This window comes from Amia ocellicauda, chromosome 4 (genome assembly GCF_036373705.1).
Source record: "Amia ocellicauda isolate fAmiCal2 chromosome 4, fAmiCal2.hap1, whole genome shotgun sequence".
In the NCBI taxonomy this organism is placed as follows: Eukaryota; Metazoa; Chordata; class Actinopteri; order Amiiformes; family Amiidae; genus Amia; species Amia ocellicauda.
In genome coordinates, this window is record NC_089853.1 from 44,743,142 (window position 1) to 44,767,344 (window position 24,203).

General features: G+C 38.4%; 2 protein-coding genes across 7 annotated transcripts in view; one reads left to right on the plus strand and one right to left on the minus strand.

The window, feature by feature from the left end:
* Nucleotides 1-318: 318 nt before the first annotated feature.
* Nucleotides 319-10,533, minus strand: LOC136748595 (translocating chain-associated membrane protein 1-like 1). Its single transcript, XM_066702490.1, has 11 exons — nucleotides 10,283-10,533; nucleotides 8,758-8,818; nucleotides 7,610-7,728; nucleotides 6,826-6,942; nucleotides 6,465-6,523; nucleotides 5,750-5,834; nucleotides 5,533-5,603; nucleotides 4,812-4,916; nucleotides 4,283-4,426; nucleotides 3,791-3,951; nucleotides 319-3,651 (listed from the first exon to the last, which is right to left on the minus strand). The coding sequence occupies exons 1-11, from the start codon at nucleotides 10,400-10,402 to the stop codon at nucleotides 3,578-3,580; spliced, it is 1,116 nt and encodes a 371-aa protein (XP_066558587.1). The 5' UTR covers nucleotides 10,403-10,533; the 3' UTR covers nucleotides 319-3,577.
* Nucleotides 10,534-10,853: 320 nt separating this feature from the next.
* zmynd8 (zinc finger, MYND-type containing 8) overlaps nucleotides 10,854-24,203 on the plus strand; it is a 28,835-nt gene continuing 15,485 nt past the window's right edge. For 2 of the 6 annotated variants that reach the window (XM_066702492.1, XM_066702495.1), the window contains exons 1-6: nucleotides 10,855-11,197; nucleotides 14,567-14,798; nucleotides 20,996-21,066; nucleotides 21,794-21,948; nucleotides 23,100-23,318; nucleotides 23,767-23,880. In XM_066702492.1, coding sequence (XP_066558589.1) covers nucleotides 14,785-14,798; nucleotides 20,996-21,066; nucleotides 21,794-21,948; nucleotides 23,100-23,318; nucleotides 23,767-23,880 — 573 coding nt within the window. In that variant the 5' untranslated portion in view covers nucleotides 10,855-11,197; nucleotides 14,567-14,784. Of the gene's footprint in view, nucleotides 11,198-14,566; nucleotides 14,799-17,108; nucleotides 17,203-19,304; nucleotides 19,519-20,995; nucleotides 21,067-21,793; nucleotides 21,949-23,099; nucleotides 23,319-23,766; nucleotides 23,881-24,203 lie in introns of those variants that run through there. The other 4 variants (XM_066702496.1, XM_066702497.1, XM_066702494.1 and 1 more) reach the window with 4 other exon arrangements.

Sequence of the window (24,203 nt, forward strand, 5' to 3'; positions counted from 1 at the left end):
ACATTGTCCGTTTCGTATACAGTGCAATACAATGGTTAATGGTTTCCCACAGCAATGCATGAAATCTTAACATCACTTCTCGCCTACTGTTCTGCAAATCCATTCTGATTGAAACCTGGCCATTTAAATACATTTTACTTTGAGGCAATAGTTGTTGATATCAGTTTAATATCTTTCTTTCTATATTGGCTGATCTATGTACTGCACAGTATTGTAGAGGAAATGGGATTATGTAATTCACCTTTATCATTCCAATGTACAGTGGATGTCTAGAAATGGTTCACACCTTCATCACACGAAACAACAGTGAGGACTAAATTTTGGTTAACCAACATAGGTTTATTTGAACCAAAAAAAAAATCACATAAAGACTTGCATAAATACATACGAAGATATCTCCAGAACATATCAGTGTCACCACCTTTATAAAAAGCAATACATTTGGACATCTAAGCGAGCAACTAAAACACAACAGTGCTAGGTAAAGTATCACAATAACAAAAAAACAAACGAAAAAAATAAAAAAATAATGAATTTTAAATGTAGACTGTGGAATTTAAAATGTGGTGAAATAGTTCAATCTGAAAGTTTCTTGCACAAGGAGTACACAGCTCAAATTAACATCTCATTATTGTCCCTACATGAAAAGGATCATGATTTTGATATAAATACGACAAATTTAGGACCTTTCCATTCGAAAATGCAGAAGAATAGTCCTAAATCTCAAGTTGTTTGTGCTGCTTCGCATATTGAAAAAATACCCAAGAGGTGCAACAAGGCAATAATCAATTCTGTTGCGCACCTCTCAAATCTGCTGCTGAACAAAACTTTATTCAAGCTTTATTAGAAAAATAAATAACAGAATATTTAGTCTAAAGCACCTTTTGCCAAATGTATTTTAAGCCTTAAGGATAGAAAGGAAGGCATGAACACAGGTTTGTTTGCAGGCCTGCCAATAGCTCCTTTAAACAGAACTGTTTAAATAGTATTTAATAAGTAACATTATTTTTGTATTGTGATTCATATTAAATCTGCTCTCTACTTAGATTATGAATTTATTTTACCATTTGGACCCATAGCTTCAGACAAAGTAGTATGTTTGCATTGTTTTATACATGATTTTATATATTATACATTATTTTTTTTTTAAATTAGAATTAGTGTGGCAGTGAACTCAGAAAGTTTAATGCAGCTGCATTTTCTAAAGTGGTTTTAAATGTATAAAAATAGTTTAAGAAAATATTAAAATAAACTGAATGTTGTCTTGCTGTATATATATTATTTTGAATATAACAGGCTGGAAATTAGTAACCCTTCCCTCCTAAGAAGTTGCCACAAGAAAAGTTCTTTGTTGAACCAATTAAAAATCACCAGGAAATGATACCGTCACTCAAGTCATAATTCATTTCCCCCCATTCACTTTCGTTTTAGGAAGTAAAGGAACAGAAAATACTAAGATACTAAAGAACAGAAAATAATACAGGTTTTAAAGTTACTGGATGCACTAGTTCCACAACTAAAAACAAAACACTATAAAGGAAATCTGTACTTCATTTTTACAGACAGAATCTTGCAGAACATCGGGAATAATTTATTAAAGAAAAAATAAAACCAATTTGTTATAGCAGATTTGCAGAGATGCATTACAGATATACACTAATACATTAACCGTTAAAGTTTAGGCTAGATCCAAAAGATTCCTCGATGTTGTCTTCCCTCCCTTCCCTCTTTTTGCCATGGAAACCTTGCAAAACTATTCTCTCTCATGGTCATGGAGGGAAACCTTGAACCCTGACCAATACAGTTATGGGCACATCCGATCTGACATTTCAGGAAGCATAAGATGCTTTTTGAATATTCGTTGAAGTGAATGTCAGGGGATTGCATAAATTATGAGCCGAGAGGTACACTGCTTGTAAATGGCAATCAAAATCACTGGGAAGGCAGGTCTTAAACCATTTGGCCAAGGGACCTCAAATCGTTTCCTGATACAGTTATCACAGCTCTTAAGAGAAGGGCTGGGGGGAAGAAGAGAGAATGATTGTAATTGCAGAGGACATTCAAAGTGTAACAACTTAGTTCCTGGTTGCAGCTGTACCCCTATTAGCATGAACAATACTTCAAAGATTAAACAAAAACAAAAGACAGACACTGACAAACACAGACTACACCGTTTCTCCTGCATTGTACATCCATTGACATAATCTGGAAAGCGGAGGCACAGCCACACAATCCATGCACCTAACACAAAGCACAACCCCCACACGCACACACACTGAGGAGCTGGCCAAACGCCTACAAGGACGGACAGTTAGTCAGTCGTTCAAGAGGCCGGTTTAAAACGGTTCCAACCTTCAATCCCAAATTGCAGATTAATGGTTCATACAATTCATATAAGGACACTTTAAGAATTGTGTTTGGATCATATTCTAAGCGGCTTTGCGTTGCTGGTCAAGTACTATGACTCGAGCAAAGCACTATAAAGAAATCACCAGGACATTTAAAGGCCACTCAATGCTTACACTATCTTTGACAATCTGCTGCGTATTGGCAGCTCTGTCCAGCAGGACCTCTCTGCTTTTCTAGGGATCCTAGGATTTAGTTACTGAATGTCATCTTGATGCAAAGTGTGTCTGACAAATACATCCAAGGCAAAAATCGCAATGCAAACTAGAAACCACATTATCTAGCCTTGGATGGAAAAACAGGCCCTCACCTCACCTGGGGGTTTTTCACTTCACCCCTCGACAGCTTCCATTTTAGGCATATTATTCTTTAGAGCATTCATAGACCATCTACAAAGGCTTATTAAAACGTTATGTATAATTTAAAGCCATTTCATATGAAAACCCCATTCCGTCACATTTCTCCCAAGCAAGTTTAGCTTCCTTTACTATTACAGCATTACAAACCAGCATTCGCAGGAAGGTATTCTAATGCACACTGGCGAGAGTTCAGGTGCCCAAGACAGGCAAGAGATCCGCAATGTGCGTCACGTCTGAGCTCCGAAATCACAGCAGATAGTGAGTCTCCCACAGGGCCTGCTGAACACCACACACTTTCCTTTGCTTCCAAACAGATTAGTGGAATTGAGCAGGTTTATTTTAACTACAAATACGATTTATACCAAGATCACAGTAATCAATGCGTGCTGCTTTTACTGCCTGGCGTTTATGACCATTATTGGTAAAGGTATATAAAAGATTTTGCCTCAATAAGCCACCTAACTCATTCATTTTAAAAGTGTTACCACTTCAAACCATTGAGTTCAAGGGCACCTTGTTTATAAAACCCCACAAGGTCCAATGTTATTCAAAATGCACACAAATGCATTCACAAACCCTTGAGAATCTATAAAAATTCTATTAAAGAAAAATGTTCAAGTAAACAAACCAGAACAAAGTATAAAATCTCCAAAGCATACAATATGCTTTTGTTGTACTCAATTTCTAATATCATTCTTGTTGTAAGTTCTTTTGGGACCAAGAAAAAGGTGATCATGTTTTAAGTGAGAAAAAGACAGTATTCTGCTTTTTGAACTCGCTCTCTCTCTGACTGGTCTAAAAGAGAGTGCTTTTTACGACGCTTTTGGTTTTCTTGAACGGGGTGAAGTCCTTTCATCGGATTTCATGACTCCATTGGCTGCATTCCCTGCAAATAAAGCACAATGAAAGTCTTAACATTCCTCAAGCCATACCTGACATTTTCTAAACCTTTCGAGAATTGCGAGGGCTTTAAAATACGTGCCAACACACCAGCAAAGTGGCTCTCAGGAAACAGACCAACTCACCCCTGCCCGATTCTTTTTTCGAAGGTTTGCTCTTTGGGCTAGTAGCTTTCTTTTTGGTTGCCTGGTTCTGGCTGTGTTCTCTCCATTTCTTCAGCTGGAAATTGATGAACTTCCACATCATCCAGGCTTGAGTTAGACAGATAGCAGCCAAGCAACTAATCCTGGTGAAGGACAAAACAAATAATATGTGAAGCAAACAAATAAATATGGTACAATACAAAACATTAGTACTATAATGGGAGTGGATAGCCACATGAATTTAGATCAAATCAGATTTAAAAGTCAAAGTTTATAACCCAAATCATCTGACATCAATTCGCAACGTCCTTTTTGAGAAACTTGGTGCGACTTCTTGCTGTTTAATACCAGGTGCTTTGTCATTTCAACCACGGCCCTTCAGTAATGCTCTTGTACACATTACATAATTCTTACATAACACCTACAGTCAGTCCTCGTACGTTTGTCATCCAAAGGCCTCACACCCAGACTTGCCTAATAGTCAGAACATTGAAGTTTCCATCTGCTATCGAGAAGCCCTGGTTTTCTGTTCTCGCCAGACCGAACCCGAAGGTGAGGACAGAGAGGGTGAGGGTGAGGAGACGAGCTATGACGAACAGCAGGGCCCACAGAGTGAACCTAGGAGATTGGAAACCAAGACCAACACTGCAGTGAAAAATTGTGATTCAAGAGGACGTCACCTAATAGAGGAGACTGCCCAGACACAAAATAAAGAACATCTTAAGGAGAATAAAAAATAAAAAATAAAGGTGCTAAACAAAGAAATCTCTGTCAGCTCTCCTTCTATAGATCACAGCACAGTATAAATGTCACTGACGGGGTACATGCCTATGAATAACGTGTTCAGTAGAGCATGCTGAGGATTTATGCAAGAAACTCTTAAAAGGTCACAATTGTACACTGCTACACAACTGTTCAAATACTAGAGCAGAACTTCTGATGAACAGGTCTTGTGAATATGCGTTAACAATGTTATCTTGAATTGGTGGAAAGCGCCGCACACCCTTTTTGCTTGTTCTCGTCGCTGAAGTAGAAGAGTCGCGAGGCATGAAACAGGAGCTCGACAAGGTAGTGTGGCACGAGTAAAATGAGGCCAAGGCGGTGAAGACTGGAGGAGGGGAGGGAAAGCAAGAATTAGCAACAGCAACACGAAGGATAACGTAACGCTGACATTGTCAAACACTTTCCACGGGCGAAGTTTGAAACTGAGCAGATGCCGCGTGGTTTAAACACACTTTCTCTCACCTCAAACTTCTTGTGTACAATAAGATCCTGATTATGTGAATATAAACACAGTGAAACAAGGGCTTGTCTAGCGTATTAAACAAATAAAGGTGCGTTTAGACCACACAGCTGCAGGTGTCTTCCATCATAAAGCTGAACATAAAAAACAAAACTAAAAGCATGCTAATACACCCCTTGCTGTTCTCTTAAATGAAGCCTCTCTTATGAAGTTGGATCAGAGTATCACCTCATTTACTGGCGAATGTCAGATTTCCAACAGGGATCAGACGGACTCTTTCAGGTCTCCTCTCTCACAGCGAGGAACAATTTCAATGACAACGTGTCCGCAAACACTATAGAGAGGACACTCATGCAGCTGATCAAAAACGGGGATGTTTTTTCCCCTCCCCCCATCATCATAAGGTTAATTCAGAACTATTTATTTACATTAACAATGTTTACATTTTCAACAATACATGAAAACAAATACCAACACTTACTTTAATATATAGGCACCAGCAATATGGAAAACGTAAAGGCATATATAATAGAGCTGACGAGGGATATCCTCCTGGAACGTAAGGTAGATAATTCGATTTACAATCACCAATATTACATTCATCGTAAATATGATTTGCTCTAATCAGTTGCAACCTCCAAATAGTTTACTGCCAATATGCTGGTTGAGCAGCCCTCGGACCCCTACCCCTGCCTCACCTTGCGCACTTTCTGAAAGTAGAGCTCCGGCAGGGCATGAAGCCAATAGGCAATCTGGCAAATGTAGAAGAACTTCACCTGGAAACTACAAGGAGACAAAAAGAAGAACAAAAACAGCTCAGATACATCCATCTTCAAGGGCCTTGGAAGACATTTTACAGAGAGAAGTGTGAGGAGAGGTGGAGGGGTGGCGAAGGCACGCTGTATTCATGACTACTCAGAGTCACCAGACACGCTGCTCCAATTATCTCGCTTGGGCACTAGCTTTGTATCAGCTAGAGAAGTTTCCAATAAATAACGAAATGAAAAAGAAAAACAGCAACAACATTAAAACAACGGGATGTGTTCAGTCTAACATTTGAGAGAGGGGTATCTGTTCTCTGTGGTGGATGATGAGCTCTCCAGGAACTACTAAAGTGTTGTATTCAATAGCAGGCAGCTATACTGCGACAGCAGAAGTCTCGCTTATTTTCCATCATCCTTGTGCAGCATGTAGTCTGATTTGGGCCTCACACTGCCATCTTAGGCTTGCACTGAGCACCTGAGCCACACAGATGAAAAAGCAACAAACCCACTATGCTGAGCGGTCTGCGGTCTGCTTCCTAATACTTTATACACTATATAGCACAATGGCTTGGGCTAGGTTGCAGCAGTGATGTTAAAGAGGAGAGATATCCTTTCCTGCTGTTGAGAGAAGAAATAATATTTTACTTACAACATATGATTATGAGGATAGCCCTCCCATAAGAGTGTGGGGTTTGTTGCAAATTCCTCCTGTTTGATCCAAAAAATAATAATCAATTGTTAACCACAAAATGAAAACACAAGCAAGTATAGATTTTAATTTGAAAAACAATCCATATATAACCATGACACCATTTCTACCTTTACCCGTATCCCTCATTAAAGCTAATGAAAGTGTTTATAAATAACTAATCTCTAAACCCTTCTCAGATTCTCCAAAACGACAGCATCGGCATGAATTTAAAAAGCAGAAAATACACATCAGGCTTTACAAATTCACTTTTGCAGTTCTGATCTTGCCTCTTTTGAAAATACATTTGTTAGTGACTTACTGCAGTCAGGATGCTTGAGCCCCAAATGAAGGAAAATAAGTAAAAGGCAGCCAACTGTCCAGACTCATTGAATTTGCTGTGCTTAGTTTTCGATAAATGAAGCCGTCGGTTGATTTTCTGAAAACAGATCACAGAAAGTGTTAAATTACTTTCCATCCAGATTCTTAAATAATTAGAAATGAATAGTGTATTATTCAATACTTGTCATATCACATGGAACCACAGTGCTTAAATACATCAACCAATATAATGTGACAAGCAAATCACTTAAGTTTAGACATACTTAAGGAGTTATGAAACTGACCATATGCTTAATATTCTTATCCATCAAGAACACTTCACAAAAAACACTTTAGCGAAAATGTCATTATTAATCTGTCTTGGTTTTCGTAGATGTAAAATAAATGAATAAATAGATCAGAAAATATCTGGTGCACAGAAAAAGACCAGTACAGGTATATCTAAAGGTGATGGGGAAATGTATCATTTTGTAATAACGTGTGATCATTATTATTCCACGTCCAACACCCCTGCTCTGATCACATCTCTCAGACGGGGGTCTGTACATCAGCAGGGGCTCATTAGAGAAGAACAGAAACGAGAGATACAATTTAAACTGGAAGTGGGTGAGAATGAATCATGATTGTTTCTCCGAACACAAGCTCAATAAAAAAAAATATATATATATATATATATATAAAAAATGCATATATATGTGTGTGTAGCCGTGTGTACTCCAATATTACAGCCAATCTTGGTGATAAAAATTAAAACAATCACTTACATCGAGAATGTACTCTTGGATCAAGGCATGAAGAATAATTGCAATTAGCACATAGAAGAAAACAGTTGCCATGTCTTTTGGTCCATACTGATAGACATTGACTGGTTCAGGTCTGTCATCTGTTTACAAAAAATGAAATATTGAATACAACTGTTAATAAACAGATTTTAAAATTCTAGTTTACCTTATTTTATCTTAAACATGTCCTCTTAGTAAACTTGATATGCTTTTATTATAAACACTACATTTATATACAAGATAATAAAAATAACTACTTTAAAATGTACCTTTAAATGTAATGTATAATACTAAGAGAGTTATGTATGGCAAGCGCTAACCTCTTTTGCTTTTCTTTTCCATAGTAGTGATATTCTAGCTATTAATCTGGATCGCATTTATAAGGAATGATGTTCAAGGAGCAAATTCTATTAATGGCATTGAAATCAAGTGACGTGGATTCCTGAGCTATTATTCAGGACATTATTTGCTCGTTAGAGAAATTATGTAAAGAAAGTATTAAAAAAATGTCAGCTATTATATGGTGACTGATGACATTGAATCATTCAGTTCTGTGTGCTTTTTTATGTGGTTTTATTGACTACTCACTATGACCTTATTACATTTAGCTTAGCCCATGCTGTTCACTGGGGCATCGCTGATTGATCTAAAAAAAAAACACTATACAACCAAAATACTACTCATGTCGGTGTGAGGGGTGATGGCACAGTTCTGGACTGATTTCCCTACACATCAGTCTATAATACAGCTGATCCGAGTCCTCATGAGCAGACCCATGCATGTCATAGTACTTGTGTGGCTACAGCAGTTGAGGTCTAAAGTTCAAGGATAAGTTGGCTCAATTTTGATTTCGTTCATGTGTTGCATGCCTTTTCATTTCCTTTCACTTCCTAACCAGGCTGGTCTCAGCTGGCACACTTCTGACAACACCATGCCCGCATAATGATCTTCCAGAAAAAAAACAACCTGTTTCAGTCTCAACATGCAAAAGACAGAGCTGAGTGAAGGGCACAGAACCAGAATGAAAGCACATCAAATAAACGGCAGAAATGTGAAACTGTCAAAAGTGCGACTCCTTTAGTATTATTAACGTCATAACTTAAGACAATAAAATACCGCTTTGAACTTACCAGTAGCGTGTGTCACATTGTACTGCACAGTGATAAACATAATGGCATACTTTGCAGTCACCTGCAAAATAGGACAATAATTCACATTGAATAACCAGTCATTTACCAATGCCTCTCTGTAGTACATTTACTGACTAAATCAAACAGTAAGAGACACAAATGACAGGTGAACATGATTGCTTAAAACTTTGAGCTTGCATTTACATTTCAAAGATTGTTGTTGTTGGCTTGGATGCTGTAACTCCTATCAAATGCAAAACTAGTTTAACTGGAAGTGGGGGTTTGTCTACAGTTACATTAACATGAATCAAGTAATCACATATTCACCACAAATCAGGCTTGCGGTGTGCATGCTGTGATTCGTAGTGTGCAGAGAAATGACCAAACTATACTTTATTTTTTTCATTGCCACAAACTGTGGTTTATGCTACACACCTATTCTAATTGCTCTGCAGCTTAAGATGGTTTTCTCTCTGGGATTCGATCCAGGTATGATGATAAAACCTAGCAGAGCAAAGCCACTTCCTCCACTCCACCCACTTCAGTCTCGGCCGATATATTTTGACTTCCATGCAAACTCATTGTGAGTGAGGTTCGGATTTATGAAGCCTGATATTCATGCATTTCTTCTATTATAACTGCCCTTGTATACTGCACTATGCTATCTAGCATACAGTGTACTATAATAAACCAAACACAGTATGAAACCTATCATTTCAACAAATATATAGTGAAGAATTGAAAATAAAAAGTAAACATTAGCAGAGCACATATACATTTGTTATAATCCTAGTTTAAAAGGCATTTTGAGGGGAAATATCAAAAGGCATTCATAAATTAAAGTAGACATAGGCTTTCAATGGTACCAAAATAGAAAAGCATATGTAATTTCCCTGGGGCAATGTTATTATCTTCACAATAACATGAGGACCATTAGAAAACAAACATGCAAGCCAGGTAGACAAAAGCATATGCCACTGTGATCCACTGCAGCTGAAATTGCTATATTGCATTGATTACTATCATGAAGGAAACATTTCTCTAAAAGTTGTCCTATGCAAATAAATGCCAAAGATGCCTGTCACGCACAAGGTGGGTGTATTTATATATCCCACAACTTCACCACTTCCTTTAGCTACGTTATCTCTCTGATTTGTACCAGAAAGGGTAGCCAGGTTTTGGTTCGGTTCTGTTCGCTCCATTTACCCCCAGAAACCACCTGCCTTTCCAAAGAGACACAAAACACACACAATCACGCCTCTCTGCCCAGTCACGCATGCCTCCCCTTCTGCAACGAAAGTATTTACACCAGTCGAGTTAGTAAGTTTGCAATATGATGATGTTGATGATGATGATGATGATGATGATGGGAGCAGGTTTGTGTTCATCTTGCCCAGGGAGAGTGAAGGGGCCTCCCGAGTGGCCGTGATCGGTGGCATGACCAGGGGGCGCAGCTTGTGCCCAGCCCCCCTCTCGGCTGTCATCGGCACCGTGCATGAAAACGAGTGTAACGACAGAGCTGTACCTCAAACATGAGTCCCAGCAGGATGATCATGGCCACGCAGGACACCATGTCGGCGTGGTTCTGGATCACGAACTCGTGGCTCAGTACCGGCGGGCTCTTGTTCTTCTTGCGGAAACCCATGGCTGACACTCACGGATCCTAGTTGGCACTCGCAGATCACACCTCTGTTTCTCGCCCCCCCCTCCTCCCCCCGCCACTTAACTGTTAAAAAGCTGCAATTTTGGCTCAGCGATAAAGGGATACACAAACACGCACGCACGCACGCACGCACGCACGCACGTCAGCGCCGAGCCCCGCCCTACTGTTCCCACTCCGGCGTCAGCCCCGCCCCGCCCACCGACGCACTACGGCCCGCCTCTTGTGTCCCGCAATCCGTGATTGACAGGAGGGTGGGCTTATCATCGGACGACGACAGCCTGACAAGCGGCGGTTTTAACCAATTGCGGTGAGCTCGGGGTGACGGCCAGCCAAGGGTCACATTCCCGTGGCGCACGCGTCCGCAGATCTGCGCGGCTCCACCAATGGGAGCGGAGAGACTGTGCAGATCTGCGCCCGAGTGCGTCCGTCTGCGCTGCGAGAACGCCACCACCGAGAGTCTTCGTCAAAACCTGCTCCTTGCTCCGCTCGCTGGCCGTCCTCCTCTCGCGTCGTAGGAAAGCGTTTGATTTCCCCTCTGAGAAAGCGGCAGCCGGCTGTGAGAACGGGGGCCAATGGGAACACGGCGAGGTTAACCCGCAGCTCAGTTACCTAGAAAGAGGTCCGGGTTCAAGTATCCATCGCCCACAGAAAGAGCGAGTCTGGGAGCTCGGATTCGTAACGGATGTGGATTTGTAAGTCTTTAATCATAGCAAACACGCAAAGCAGTCTGAAAGCGTGGTCAGAGTGGAGCACACAACCCCGATCTCCCCACAGCAGGTTAGTACAAGAGCGGCTCACACAGGAGCACATCTCAGACACTGGGGTAGCTGTGTGTGTGTGTGAGATTGAGATCACAGAAAGTGGCGAGCCGCAATGCAATGCGTTTTTAAAAAGCTAGATGTGATATATTTGAGAGATGTCCTTTGAGTGAGCGTGTCTGGATCTGCAGTCAGCAGTGGCTAGGTTAGCAGCCTCATTGCTCGTGTGGTCCGAGCTCGCAGCCTGGCCTGGCCCTGCAGACGGGGGTGAGGCGTCTCGTTGCACAGGCAGGTTGGCATGATCGTTTGAGAGATCGCTTCTGTGAATAAGGAGGTGGAGCAAGACACACACACACACACACACACACACACACCAGAATATTTTGGGGGAATCGCGATGTGTTGTTATTGCACTACCTTAAAAACCAGGTACATGCAAACATGCATCCTCTCCACCGCTGCAGTTTTAGTCAACACACGTCGCTTTTGTATTCTGATGAAGGCTTTAGCACTCTGAGCAGTAACAGTCTTAATCCACAATGCATGCATGCATGTGTGTGTGTCATCCTAAAATCAAGTGCATTTCTACGAGTTCATTGCTGTCTTATGCATTTCATAGACTTACTACCTTGTGCTGAGAACAGCTGGGCACAACAAGATGCCAGTGCTGTCGGGCCTTCCAAAAAAATCCAAAATCAGGAGCACATCCAGGCTATTACTTAAGAAACATGAAGCGTGCCAAAAATACATTCACTTTGTGTGATGGAGCCATTGTGAAAGAGGCATATGAACCCTGTCTGGCAAAGTGGCAGACTGTCCCTTGACACTTGGCTACAATCACCTTGAAAATGCTCCCACACTCGTACCCAACAGCCAGTGACCATTGTGGGGTCCTAATGGAGATGCAAAATCATTGGGCAACCCTTTTGTAGTCCTACTGGAACCTCGTCACAGCCACAGTAAACTTTATTGTCCACACAAGGTGGACATTTGTCTCTTATTCTCACTCGATGAAAAACACAACAACATATAATCCTGGTTCATTGCAGTCAATGAGGACTGATTTACAGATATATGGATTTGATGTCAAACTACAAGTGTTTCCTGTTTTTTTGCAGCCAGAGCATTGGAGGGTTTGAGCGTGAGATGGCCCTTTATTCAAGTCACTGTAACAAGAAAGATAAAAGCCGTCAGACTTGCAAAAGCCATTTTCAGAGTGTCGGTTATGGGGAACCTACCTGATCTCTGAAAGATGTTGGAGATATCTCTCCAAAAAATGCTTGAATGCTCACCCTGACTGAACCAGGCTAATCAAGAAGAAAATCACATGAATGTTGTAATCTGTAAAAAGTCCTGATCTCAGTCCTTGTCTGGGATCTACCTGGAAGAGGTGTCTGGCACTCTTGATAAACTTGGTTTTATGTTTGGATGACTTTTAATGTCCAGGGGTGGTTCTGTAGACACTTTCATTTATTTTGCAATAGTCTGTATGTTTTATTAGGTGATGCTGTGTGTGTGTGTGTATGTGTATGTGTGTGTATATATATATATATATATATATTATAAAATACAATTTCATTATGAAATAATACACACTTCTGTAACCCTTGTGGGCCATTTAATCTGTTATCACATTTACCTCTAGGGGTCGCTATAACCCCATGATCAAGAAAAATGGCTCAGATCAAGCATATAGGCTACAGTATATTCTTCATTTAAGGTAACATTTATCTAACCTTAAAAGAAAAATGAGTTTGAAGTTTCAGGTATTATCCTACCTTTTCAACAAGTGCTGTTATTAGGTGATTTGTTAACTTTATTGCTAACAATAAACAGTATGAATTCAATCAATACTGCTAGAGGAGAGTAAGTGTGGTCTATTAAATTAGTCCTTTTGTCACCTATTTCTGTTCAGAAAACATCTGGCTTTGGCAGGCATTCCACCAATAAAGCATTAGGTTGTACTGGGAGCATATATTATTTATGCACAGTGTTAAGCAAAAAATACTTGTTTTAGTTTGGAGGATAAGACACAATAAACCATGCTTTTATTAATGTAAATGTGTAGCTATAGATAAACAAGGTTTAGTGCAGAGTCTGAGAAATACTATGCCACTGTTAGTTCCATTAGTTTATATCAACATTATTTGTTCTTATTTAATTAATTATGTTTTTTTCAATTTAAGTTACATTCACCAATCCTGATGAATACTGAAAACTGATTGAAATTAAACTGCAAAGAAGAAGCAGGCAGCACTTTACTATTTATCCCAGTTTAGTACTTCTGTCGCAGAACAAAATGTTTGTTTTGTGGAAACGAGAGAGGAACATAGTCTGAGTTACGCAGGCGCCGCTTTGCTTGAGGGGGAATTCCATGCCATCACGATCGTATAAAAATAGCCTAACTGTACTGCCTTTCGTTTGCAATGAAGCTGCCCTCTAACTGGACTAAGTAAAATGAAAAATATATAAATACATTGTACTGAAATGGGGTTATTGGTTCATCAGGAGGATAAATCACCCAAAAAACCCTCTGGTGTATTATTATAAGTGAATGTATTAAAACTTAAACATTTAGTACATACAGTTTTGTTGTTTGGGCTAAAGATTTGTGTAGTGTTTCTCCCTAAAAAAAACTAATTCTAGTAAAGTTTTTTGCCACAGTAAAATCTAGAGAGGTTGTCACATTTCACAAAATTAAACTGAATAGAGTTACATTAATGGGATCTTAGTACTGTGAATAAAATGAAATTAAAATTAGAATGTGAGTGTATGTATATAAATGTATATATATATTTTACACACACACACACATACACAAATGGATGCATACACACAAATACAGGTTTTGTGTTTGTGTATCTGTATACCAGATTTTAGATAGGAGGTATGTTTTTAAGGAGGGGGAAAAATGTATGTCTGTGTACAGATACTTAATGTAAATTATGAAAAATGGTTCAGTTGGCCATTTTTTCCCTCTGTTGAATCTATGAAATGTCACATTTAACATTCAGCCTGAAAAAATATTGATATGTACAGTTGAACTGAAAACAGGCCTACAGAAGGTCCCCCCCCCCCCTTTTGCCTGATACTATGTGACTGAATTTGTAACTTTATAAGTTCGCTGAGGATTGTAAAAATAAAGGGAGGGATTTCTCAGACAAAGGCCTCGTTTTCTGCTACAGGGGGGGCTGAATCAAGCTAGTCCAAGTTTTCACGATTTAGTGTATTATTCAGCAAAATACGCTTATAAATAACTCGGCTAGTGCAGGATGTTGCGTTTTGTAGCAGTTTTTCCGTGTCAGATTCTTTCTTTTGTGCGCAGGAGTGTTTTAAAATGTGTGTTTTGTGATTTGGGCCTAGCTCTGGCTTCTCTTTTTGTCCACAGAATTGCTCCTGCCTGCTTGAGCTGAACAAAGATAATTACTCAGGAAATGTTTCAGCCAATCCGCTGCCGCCTTACATCCTGGTAGTGAAAAGAGGCCATTCAGGGTCTAGCTTCTATCAGGGAGCCCGATCATCAAGCTGAAGTGCCAAGCCCTTTCTGTCTAAGAACTGAGACTGTCCTCCATGTTTTATAAGTATTGACATAACACTGTGTTAGCCATGCATCCACAGAGGTAAGCCTGAATTTATTTCCTTTTACTTATGTGTACTGTTTATCTGATACAGGACTGTTCTTTAAGAGAGAAACCTGCAAATCCCACATCACAGCACTGGAGCCAGGCAGAAGCAAAAAGCAGGGTTTCTCTTGCTGCCTGTGGTCACATGGTTACTGAGCCAGTTTCCATAATATATTGCAGAGATGACCATGGCAGATCCTTTTTGCAAAACCAACCAAAGAATATTTTTTTTAACATTTTCTTTCTCTTGACTTTGTCTTTTTCTGGTGGTGGGGACTCTCTTTGTAAGCAGATTGCCTGCATCATTGTTTGCCTGTGTCACATGTCAGCCTCAGAGAAAATGGAAGCTAGAAAACAGATGTAGCTGTAGTAGCACAGCAGGGGATCCCATGGGAAGCTAATGGCTAACTGAATAGTATACAGGTTTACATTCTGCTAGGCTGAAATGTAAAGACTACACTGCTTTTTCTTTTCTCCTTTCCTGCATATGCATGAAACAGTTGGATTTCAAATCATTTTGCAACAAGGCATTTATTTGACTTTGAAAGTACAAGGATCATTGCAGGGCAGTCCTCTCAGTTGCCTTTTAACTGAAAACTGAACCACGCACATGCTTTACAGTACTGTAGTGCAGTTGTTTGGGATTGATTCTGGGCCGAAGTCTGCTCACTTTCTCCATTTTCACTGTGCTTTTACATTAGGACTGCGTGTTCAGACAGCAGCACCTCAGAAGCTGGCCTAAAGTTGTCAACGTCATCACAGCTCGGTGTTCTGTTGGTTATTACAATTTCAAACTACCTTCCCTTTGCAGCACTTTAAGCTGTTTTGATGTCTGAAGAGCTGTTGGAAGCTTGAGGTGTTTAAAAGTAAACCTGATCAAATGCATTTGACAAAATCATTTGCAATGTAATGGCAACCAATTGCACCTCACGTCTGAGAAGTAGCCTTATTCATTTGTACTTATTTATTGTTATTTTCATTGAGCTCCTAAACATAATAGGGTTTTGTGCATGCCTTTTTTTCAGTGTAGCAGTGTTACATATCCAGACACCACACAGCTGTCCTTTTAGAGTTTTAAATATCGGAGAGCTTAAAATAACTAAATATGTTTGTTTGTTTATTGCAGATTATCAGTGCATAACTTTATGTAAATCTTTTTTTTTTTTTATGTAAATCTCTATTCAGCTACTTTCATGATCAAGTTTAAAAAAAAAAAAAAAAGGTAATCTTCCAGTAATTTGCACCTTGGAGACAACTGTTGTTAAGGGTAATTTGAATCCATAAGGCATAACTGCACTGTAGTGTTGAGTCAGTGCTTTTAAGGGTAATTGTTTGTTTCCTGTTTTCTTATTATTTTTAGGTTTTATACAGAACAAAATGCTTTGGTCAGCATTTGGCAAAACATTTTTAATACTATTTTCAAGGGGCCTTTTTCCCTCTTTTTTTTACTTCTGATGTTTGAAGCCCTGTACTCAAGACATTATCATAATTAAAACTATATTCTGTTTATAATCAGTTCCACAATTACAATACAGTATTTCCTTTAAAATAATTGTCTTTCCATCTTTCTTAAAATAAGTATATTTTAGTTATATGGGGATGGTTTATATATACGGACACATGATTTCATAGACACTAATCTGCAGTATTAATATTGTCAATATTGTCAATTCACAGCTTTTATCAGTTCTTTTTTGTATTTGTTCTTGAAGTCATTGTTATTTATAGTATAACAAACATAAGCAACCTAAAGGTAACATTTTAAGCATTTTTTTTTTAATTTGTATTCAAAACCACACATATAATTCCAGAAAACACTGGATATTTAGGTTCCCATTTTCTTTGGAGCAGTATCTATGATCTGTGTAAAACAAAACTGTCTGATATCTTGCCAGCAAGATATACACTGATTCAAAAGCATAGACTTTTTTTTTTTAAAATGGACACCAAAACCTTTCAGTATGTTGAAAGAAGCAGGGATTTCTTTTTTTTTTTTTTTTTTTTTTCTTTTTTTATTAGATCAGCAAATCTACATGAGTGTTCGTTTATGTTTTCATCTACATTCAGTATCTTGTTTAAACATCAAGATATGTTTTGAAAGGCCACTTTGAATGAAATGATTCTGTTTTATTTTATAAAAATCTCTGCATTGCAGCAAAATGTCTAAGAGACGAGGCAGCAGCAAGCTCTGCTCCACAGCACAGCAGCCCAATCACGCTCCTCCATGTAACACTCAAACCAATCGCAGCCACAGCCTAGGTTAAAGATTGACAATTGCAGTATAGCAGCAGGGAGAGCAAGGCCCTTCTGGAAAATTCTGCAACCATCTTTGTTTCATCCCAACCAGCCAAATTAAGGCCAGGCTGAAGAATTTTCTTGTATATTCTGTGCATAAGACAAGGTATGCTACTATGTGTCAATTTTCTGCATTGAAATAGAACAAAGGAATAATGTGTTGTTTGAAAAGAAAAAAGAAAATAATATATTTTAGTTCTTCTGAAATGTGTTACTCAGGGTATGTGGCAAACACAGGCAGACACTGATTTCTTATGCACTGAACCTCACTCTGCGTTACCTTACCTCAAATCTAATGGATTTTGCTGACATTGGCAACGTAGAAAGGCAGAGAGTAAGAGGCACGTCTGTAGCTCAACAAAAAAAATGTTTTCCTTTTTATTTTTTGTCATCTCCCACAGAAGCAGGAAATTAGCCCTCTTGGTTCAGTTTGAGAGCATACCTGGTGACACAGGCTGTTGCCCCATCACCGAATCAAAGTGATCTGGAATCCACTAAAATGTGTTTGAATCCCATTTGGAGTTAAAATAAAATCTTTGTCTGTGCCAGAGCTGAGTTTGCCCATCTCCAGAACCCATGCTGTGTTTTGTTTTTGTCTTGAGTTGTTTTTTTTTCCTCTTCATTTTCTTCTTCTTTTGTTTATTGTACCAAATGCAAAATGAACATTTTTTTTTGTAGTCAAATCAAAATCAGTTTTACAGACAAATAATTGTTTGCAATTTTCCAAAATGGAAAGTCCCAGGAATGCATGCTATGTCATTGCAGAGAGAGAGAGAGAGAGAGAGAGAGAGAGAGAGAGAGAGAAAGAAAAAAAAAAAGGCACGACTTCCCGTCTATAGGGAATCTGATAAATTTCTGCCTTTTGGTGTTTGTCTGATAGGGCTTGGTCCGGTCTTGCTCAAAGCTACTGTGTTGTTGATGTTAAAATGTGAGCTTTGCATTAACCTGCAGACAGCAGAAATCTGTCTTTATAGACACGTCAACATCTTAATCCAAAGCTGTGTACTGTTTAAAATGTACACAGAGAGATGCTGCTCTTTCAGATGCATTTATCTGCAGGTAATTACCGAATACTAATGTGTTGTTTGTTATTAATCCTGAGTGTAGTTGTTAAGGGATTCGCATATTTGATTTATACTGTCTTGAAATAACAAAAGCTTGAATTATTTTTATTGGTTTAGGGAATTGGCTGTTTGAAGGCCTGCAAGTGCCTCACTTAACCCAATATAATTGTAAATCAAGAGGACATGTTTGGAAATATCCTTTCGATTCAGCCAGTGAATCCTGTTGTAGATCGGATTGTACATGATCTTTTTGTCCCTGTTGTGAATGTTTTGCCTACATTATGCCTTAAGGTTTTGACAAGGATGTTAAGAAGAAAGCAGTGTGTGTTTGCATGATTGTATGCTCTCTAGAAGGGTGACCACTATACTTGGTAGCCCCTCAGTTATGTTCTAAAAGTGTTTTTCTTTCAAATTGAAAAATGTTTGTAATCGTATTATTAAGGCACTAAATATCTTGTAGTTATTTGAAAAGGCATTTGCTTTATGAAATCACTTCTGTGTCACCTTTTGATTTGTGCCGTTGTGGTGTAATTTCTTCTGTCAAACTATTCAATTTCGAATTTGCAGAGGTCCGAGGTTTTGTGGGTATGTTGAAGATACCCCTTTGACAGTCGTCTTAACTTGAGATTAAGATTTTGATATTCATTGTGGTTTATTCATTTTGCTTCAGTGAATTGCTTATTACATTGTAGCCTACAGTTTCTTGGTAAACCATGCGATACTATTGCGCCATGTAACTTTTTATGTTCACTGCAACTTTCTAATGAGTTGGCTGGCTGAACTAGGAATAAAACATTAGCAAGAAAATAGAAAATTATCACTAGGTGTAAATGAATAAAATATTCTTAAATTCAAGCCTTGAACTTAGTATGACTAGGGATGAGTTATCATGTCCGAATATATGGTAACTGTTTAAAATGTATCTACCTATTGTGCATGATGAATGTATAATTCTTCCTTTATTTTTAAATGAAACTTTAGATCTAGGAAGTATTTTCATGGAATGAATCCTAGTTTAGCAGATTTTTGTTTGGATTTACATTCCAAAAATGTAGAGCAGTCTCCATAGTAACATGTTACCAGGGAAACATGAACTAACGCGCTGGTTTGTGACATAGCTGTACTTCTGCTTCTCAGAGAAAGCTCTGTTGCATTGGTAGAATGCTGCTTAGGAATATTGAAGATTCACTCCAGACAAGAAATGGCTTCAAGTGTGTGAGGCCTTATAACTGCTCTTGGAAAAAATCACTAGGGGGGAAAAATGAATGACATCTACAAAAAAAGCGAAATTGGTAGCGTACAAGGAAAGATACCAGTTTCAACATCAGCTTTGTTTTTAATTTAGGCCCTCTTTTCAAGTAAGTCCAGCTACATGTCGTGGTTTCCTTCTCTCAGAATCCCCGACAGCCCCCTTTTTCCATCCCGATAAGCTTCGTGGCAGATGTTTGCAAAGGCAGAAGATGGCTTCAGACTTCAGTTCAGTCAGGGTTAGCACAGGGCTTGACTTTGGCCTGCCAACTAGTATGCACGATCAGGGTTTTGGTATTTTAACCTCTGGGTGAATACATTTTCCTTTAGTCAGTTCAGTGCTGAATTGAATTAAATCACTATTTATGGCTGTGCGATAATATGACTTGGAAACCGCCTTTCATCATGTTTATTTGTTTATTTATTTATTTATTTAAGAAAAAGCAATCAAAGATCATAAACAAAAGCTTGGAAAACCGAAAGTCAAGTTGTTTGTGTTGTTGATTTTCAGTTAAATCTGGTACTTTTATCTGGAGGTATTGTGCACACAAGAAAGCTCTGTATTGCTATCAGCATGCAGTGATGAAATGTTTATGTCGTAGGCCTATAATTTGAGAGTGTTTTAGGTGTTCACTTTTGTCATACAGGATTATGAAAATGGAAAATTGAAATGTCTGTTTGGTCTTAATGCCATTTCATTTTCAGGTTACATGCCACTTTTTATGTCAGAATGCCTGTTGATGCCGTTGACTTTCACTTCATTATTACAGTTTTCCCCCGATTTATACACAGGCTACATATTTTGAAGGTCAATGCTGTAAAAGCATTATTTTTGTATTTGTTTACATAGATAAAAAGTTAAGGTCATAATCAAGCAACCTACATTAGTCCTACCATTAAATCACATGCTTCACAGGGAAGCGTTTTTAGACCATAAAAGGCAAAGTTTTAAATATTCTAGAAGTATCTGACTGTTTAGACCATCAGTCTAGGTCTGTATTCGTTAGTGGATAGATTTATATCAGCTGTATCGGACAGTTTTCAAATTTCAAATACTCAGTTCAGTATTATGATGCTGTCAGTCACTGTATTATGTCCATTTTGTTCTCAGTTATTTGAGTGTCTTTGCTCAGTTACTGGTTTTACTGCTTTATTTTTGTATCCCTAAACTGAGATGACTGCAGCTGGTAGCTATGGAGATAGTCTCTTGTGGCACTGATTTCAAAATAAACATTCAACCCAGACCTTATTAGTGAGATACTAGTTTTGCAGATTCAAACAAACAGAACAGGATACAACTGGATATCAAATATTACAGGTATATGGATGTGCCAATAGAGCTCAATATTAACTTTCTTTTGTTGCAGACATCCTTAAAAAGGGAAAAAAAAAAAAAAAAGGATGGAAAACTGAATCCTGGCCATCATAAAGCACTGTAAATCAGGGATGACATTAGCAGTGGAGAATCTGCATGTAATAGGCACGCTCAAAGTATAAAGCTGTTCCTTTTTAGTTGAAGATCGTGTAGAAAAATCTGACGAGCACTTTGAAAGAAGTCTCCCTTCTTCTTCCCTTTTTCTCTTGAAGTTTGGCTGAAGAAGAAATAAAAACTGAGCCAGATGTGGTAGAGGGAATGGACATCTCTACACGGTCCAAAGGTGAGAGCGAACACGTTGGCTTCTTGAGTGGGAGCATTAGCGTTTACTGTTTATCAGTGCCAAGAACAGCATAAAAGCTTGATCCGTATTACCTGACAAAGTATTACAATAATAAACGCGTGATAGAATCCCTAACAACCTCTAGAATACTCATATTTTTTGGCGTATTTTTTTTTCCAGTATCAATCCGTTTATACTTGAATAGCAGCATGCGTTTAACACTCAAGATGTCGCCCCCACCATGTGACATTCTTTTTTGTATGTATGTGCTGTTTACAGCTACTTTTAGTGCTGAGGCTAATGCAGTACCACCGAATTTAAATATGCAAACAATAAATCTTCTTCCTTATAACCTGCAGCAAAGGGGTAACATGACAGCAGAAGTAAGTACACTTGGAACCACATTGCAGATATCTTGAGCTCTAAAGTTTCTAGTTCGAACTTCGAAAGCAGGAGTTGTACTTCCTAGAACGAGCTCATTTCACTGCACTGATTCCTTTTAGCATTTACAATGTGCAAACTCCTTCCTTTCCACAGACTAACATGAGGTAAAGTGCACCTTCTCTTTGTAATGTCCAAGAAATAACCACGTTAGAAACTGCAATACTTCAGTGCATTCTTGCAGATGGAACGCATGAATTGCAATCACGCCTGTTTCGAAAGTGTCCGTAACTCAAAAGATGGTAAGAAAAGGATTCCGTTTTTATTTGGGGTTGTTTTCTTGTAGTTTCAGATCCCGGGTCTGCGGAGCGAGCAGCACAGAAACGAAAGCTTCCTAGTCCTCCACATTCTTCCAATGGCCATTCCCCTACGGACACATCACCAAGTCCAATAAAAAAGAAAAAGAAACCTGGCCTAGTTAACAGTAATAACAAGGAACAGGTATAATACACTTCTCATCTATTGGCATCAGAAACATCTATTTATGAACAAATCTACATTGAACTTTCTTTTTTACCTGGATGCCAAAAATGAGAGTCTCACAGTAGCGTTGTATACATGCATGTGTTGATTCAGTTTGTGGTGTGGTTTAAAGCTTTATTAATATTATTGATTTGATACTGATGTACATTTTCCTGATCATTTTGAGAATTCTCAGATCAGGCATTAATTGATTTGAACTAATTGATTGAATACAGCTGTTATTGTTTTTCCAACATTAAGTGGGTAGAATAAATTAAGATCTGTTCCCTTCTCTTTAAGACCTTGAATTCTTCTCAAAATGGTTTGGATAATAATTAAATTGATAATGGAAGTAGTGTGATTGGGGAAAGCTGGCTTGCATATGAAAACCATGCAGGGTTTCCAACATTTAAATGCTGCCATGAATATCGAGTACAAAGTCTAGATTGTGGACTATGTATTTATTTGTCACCTAATGTAACACAGCCTTTATTATAATGTGTAATCATCTGTACTAGACTGCAACATTTTTATGGATTTTTTTTATTTTTTTTATTTGTATGTAAAATATTGGACTCATACCATATGTTTACATGTATTGCAAAAGTTTTGTTGTGTAAAAATGTTCTATTTTGCATGCATGAGACTTTACTTGTGTTAAGATTACCTATGTCTAGATATTAATGTATTACCTTTTGTTAACATGTTCAGTTCTGGCCTCCTGATAATTGATTTATACAGCCTGTCATTAATACATTCATCGTGCAGTTTTAATGTATGCTGTGCCATCAATTACATGTAAAAGAGGCTTGTTACATGCAAAATAGTAATGCTACACGTGGCATGCCAAACACAGACTTGCTCAGTAGTCTACAATAAAACATTTGCTAAGAGTCAGGAGTTTTGTAGATTATGTTTTATGCTCAATGCTTCTAGTTTTTTTTTTTAAACTATTAAACAAATAGTGCTTCACAGTCTATAGTCCCAAATCAATTGGTCTGACTCCAAAGTCTGTTTTTGGCATCTGCTGTTTTTACATTCAATGCTGTGTGAATTGTTTCTGCTTGTTGTACTGCACCTTAATCTCTTGTGTTTTGAAACCCAACCTGTTTTTCTTGCCTGCATTTCAGTCAGAACTAAGACATGGTCCCTTTTACTATATGAAGCAGCCACTCACCACAGACCCTGTTGATGTTGTACCACAGGATGGACGGAATGACTTCTATTGCTGGGTGTGTCACCGAGAGGGCCAGGTCCTCTGCTGTGAGCTCTGCCCCCGGGTGTACCATGCAAAGTGTCTGAAACTGACAGCGGAGCCCGAGGGGGACTGGTTCTGCCCAGAGTGTGAGGTACTCCCAGTTCCTAAACACGCGTTTCTGGGTTACCGGCACTGGGTCAATCAGGAGATAACAAACGCCTGGTGTGAACTACTACAGGGCTCCTTCTTTGAATTTCTCCCTAGCTGCTTTTGTGTTCATAATTGTACATTTTAAAAGCTGAGTTTTTGTTGGCCTGCATTTAATTAGAAAGCAGAAACAATGGTATTACATCTAAAAAAGCCAATTGTGGTATTTATATATCTGTACTTATCTAAATCCATCAATTATTGATTATAATAGGAAAGGTAGGGGAGCACAGGCTTATATAAAGTTGATGCATTGATAGAGTGAATATCTGAGATTCCTATTTAGTGACTCATGCAGAGCACTTGCTCAGCAATGATACAGGACTTTTTTTTTCTTTTCCTTCTTTTCCAAGGTTGAAAATGTTACAGAACTTTCTCTTTTTGCCTTTCAGAAAATAACAGTAGCGGAATGCATAGAAACGCAAAGCAAAGCAATGACAATGCTAACAATAGACCAGCTGTCTTATCTCCTTAAGTTTGCACTACAGAAGATGAAGCAACCTGGGGTAAGTTGAACAAATACACAATCTAAAACGGCTACCCTTTTACTAAAAGAGCACGTGCAAGTGATGAAAATGCCATTGTGAACAGACAATGCACTAATAAAAAATAAAAAATAAAAAAGTCAATATTTAACATGTATATCTTTACATTTTTGTCCCGATGGTGAATGGTCAGCACTTTTGCCCTGCTCATGGTCATTTTAACCATATCACTGTCTAAATTGTGAAGACACAAATTAGCTGTTAAATATTTTACAATGATTAAAGAAATCGGAAAAGAGCATTTTGACATCACTAATTTTTATTATTATTTTTTGGTAGTTATT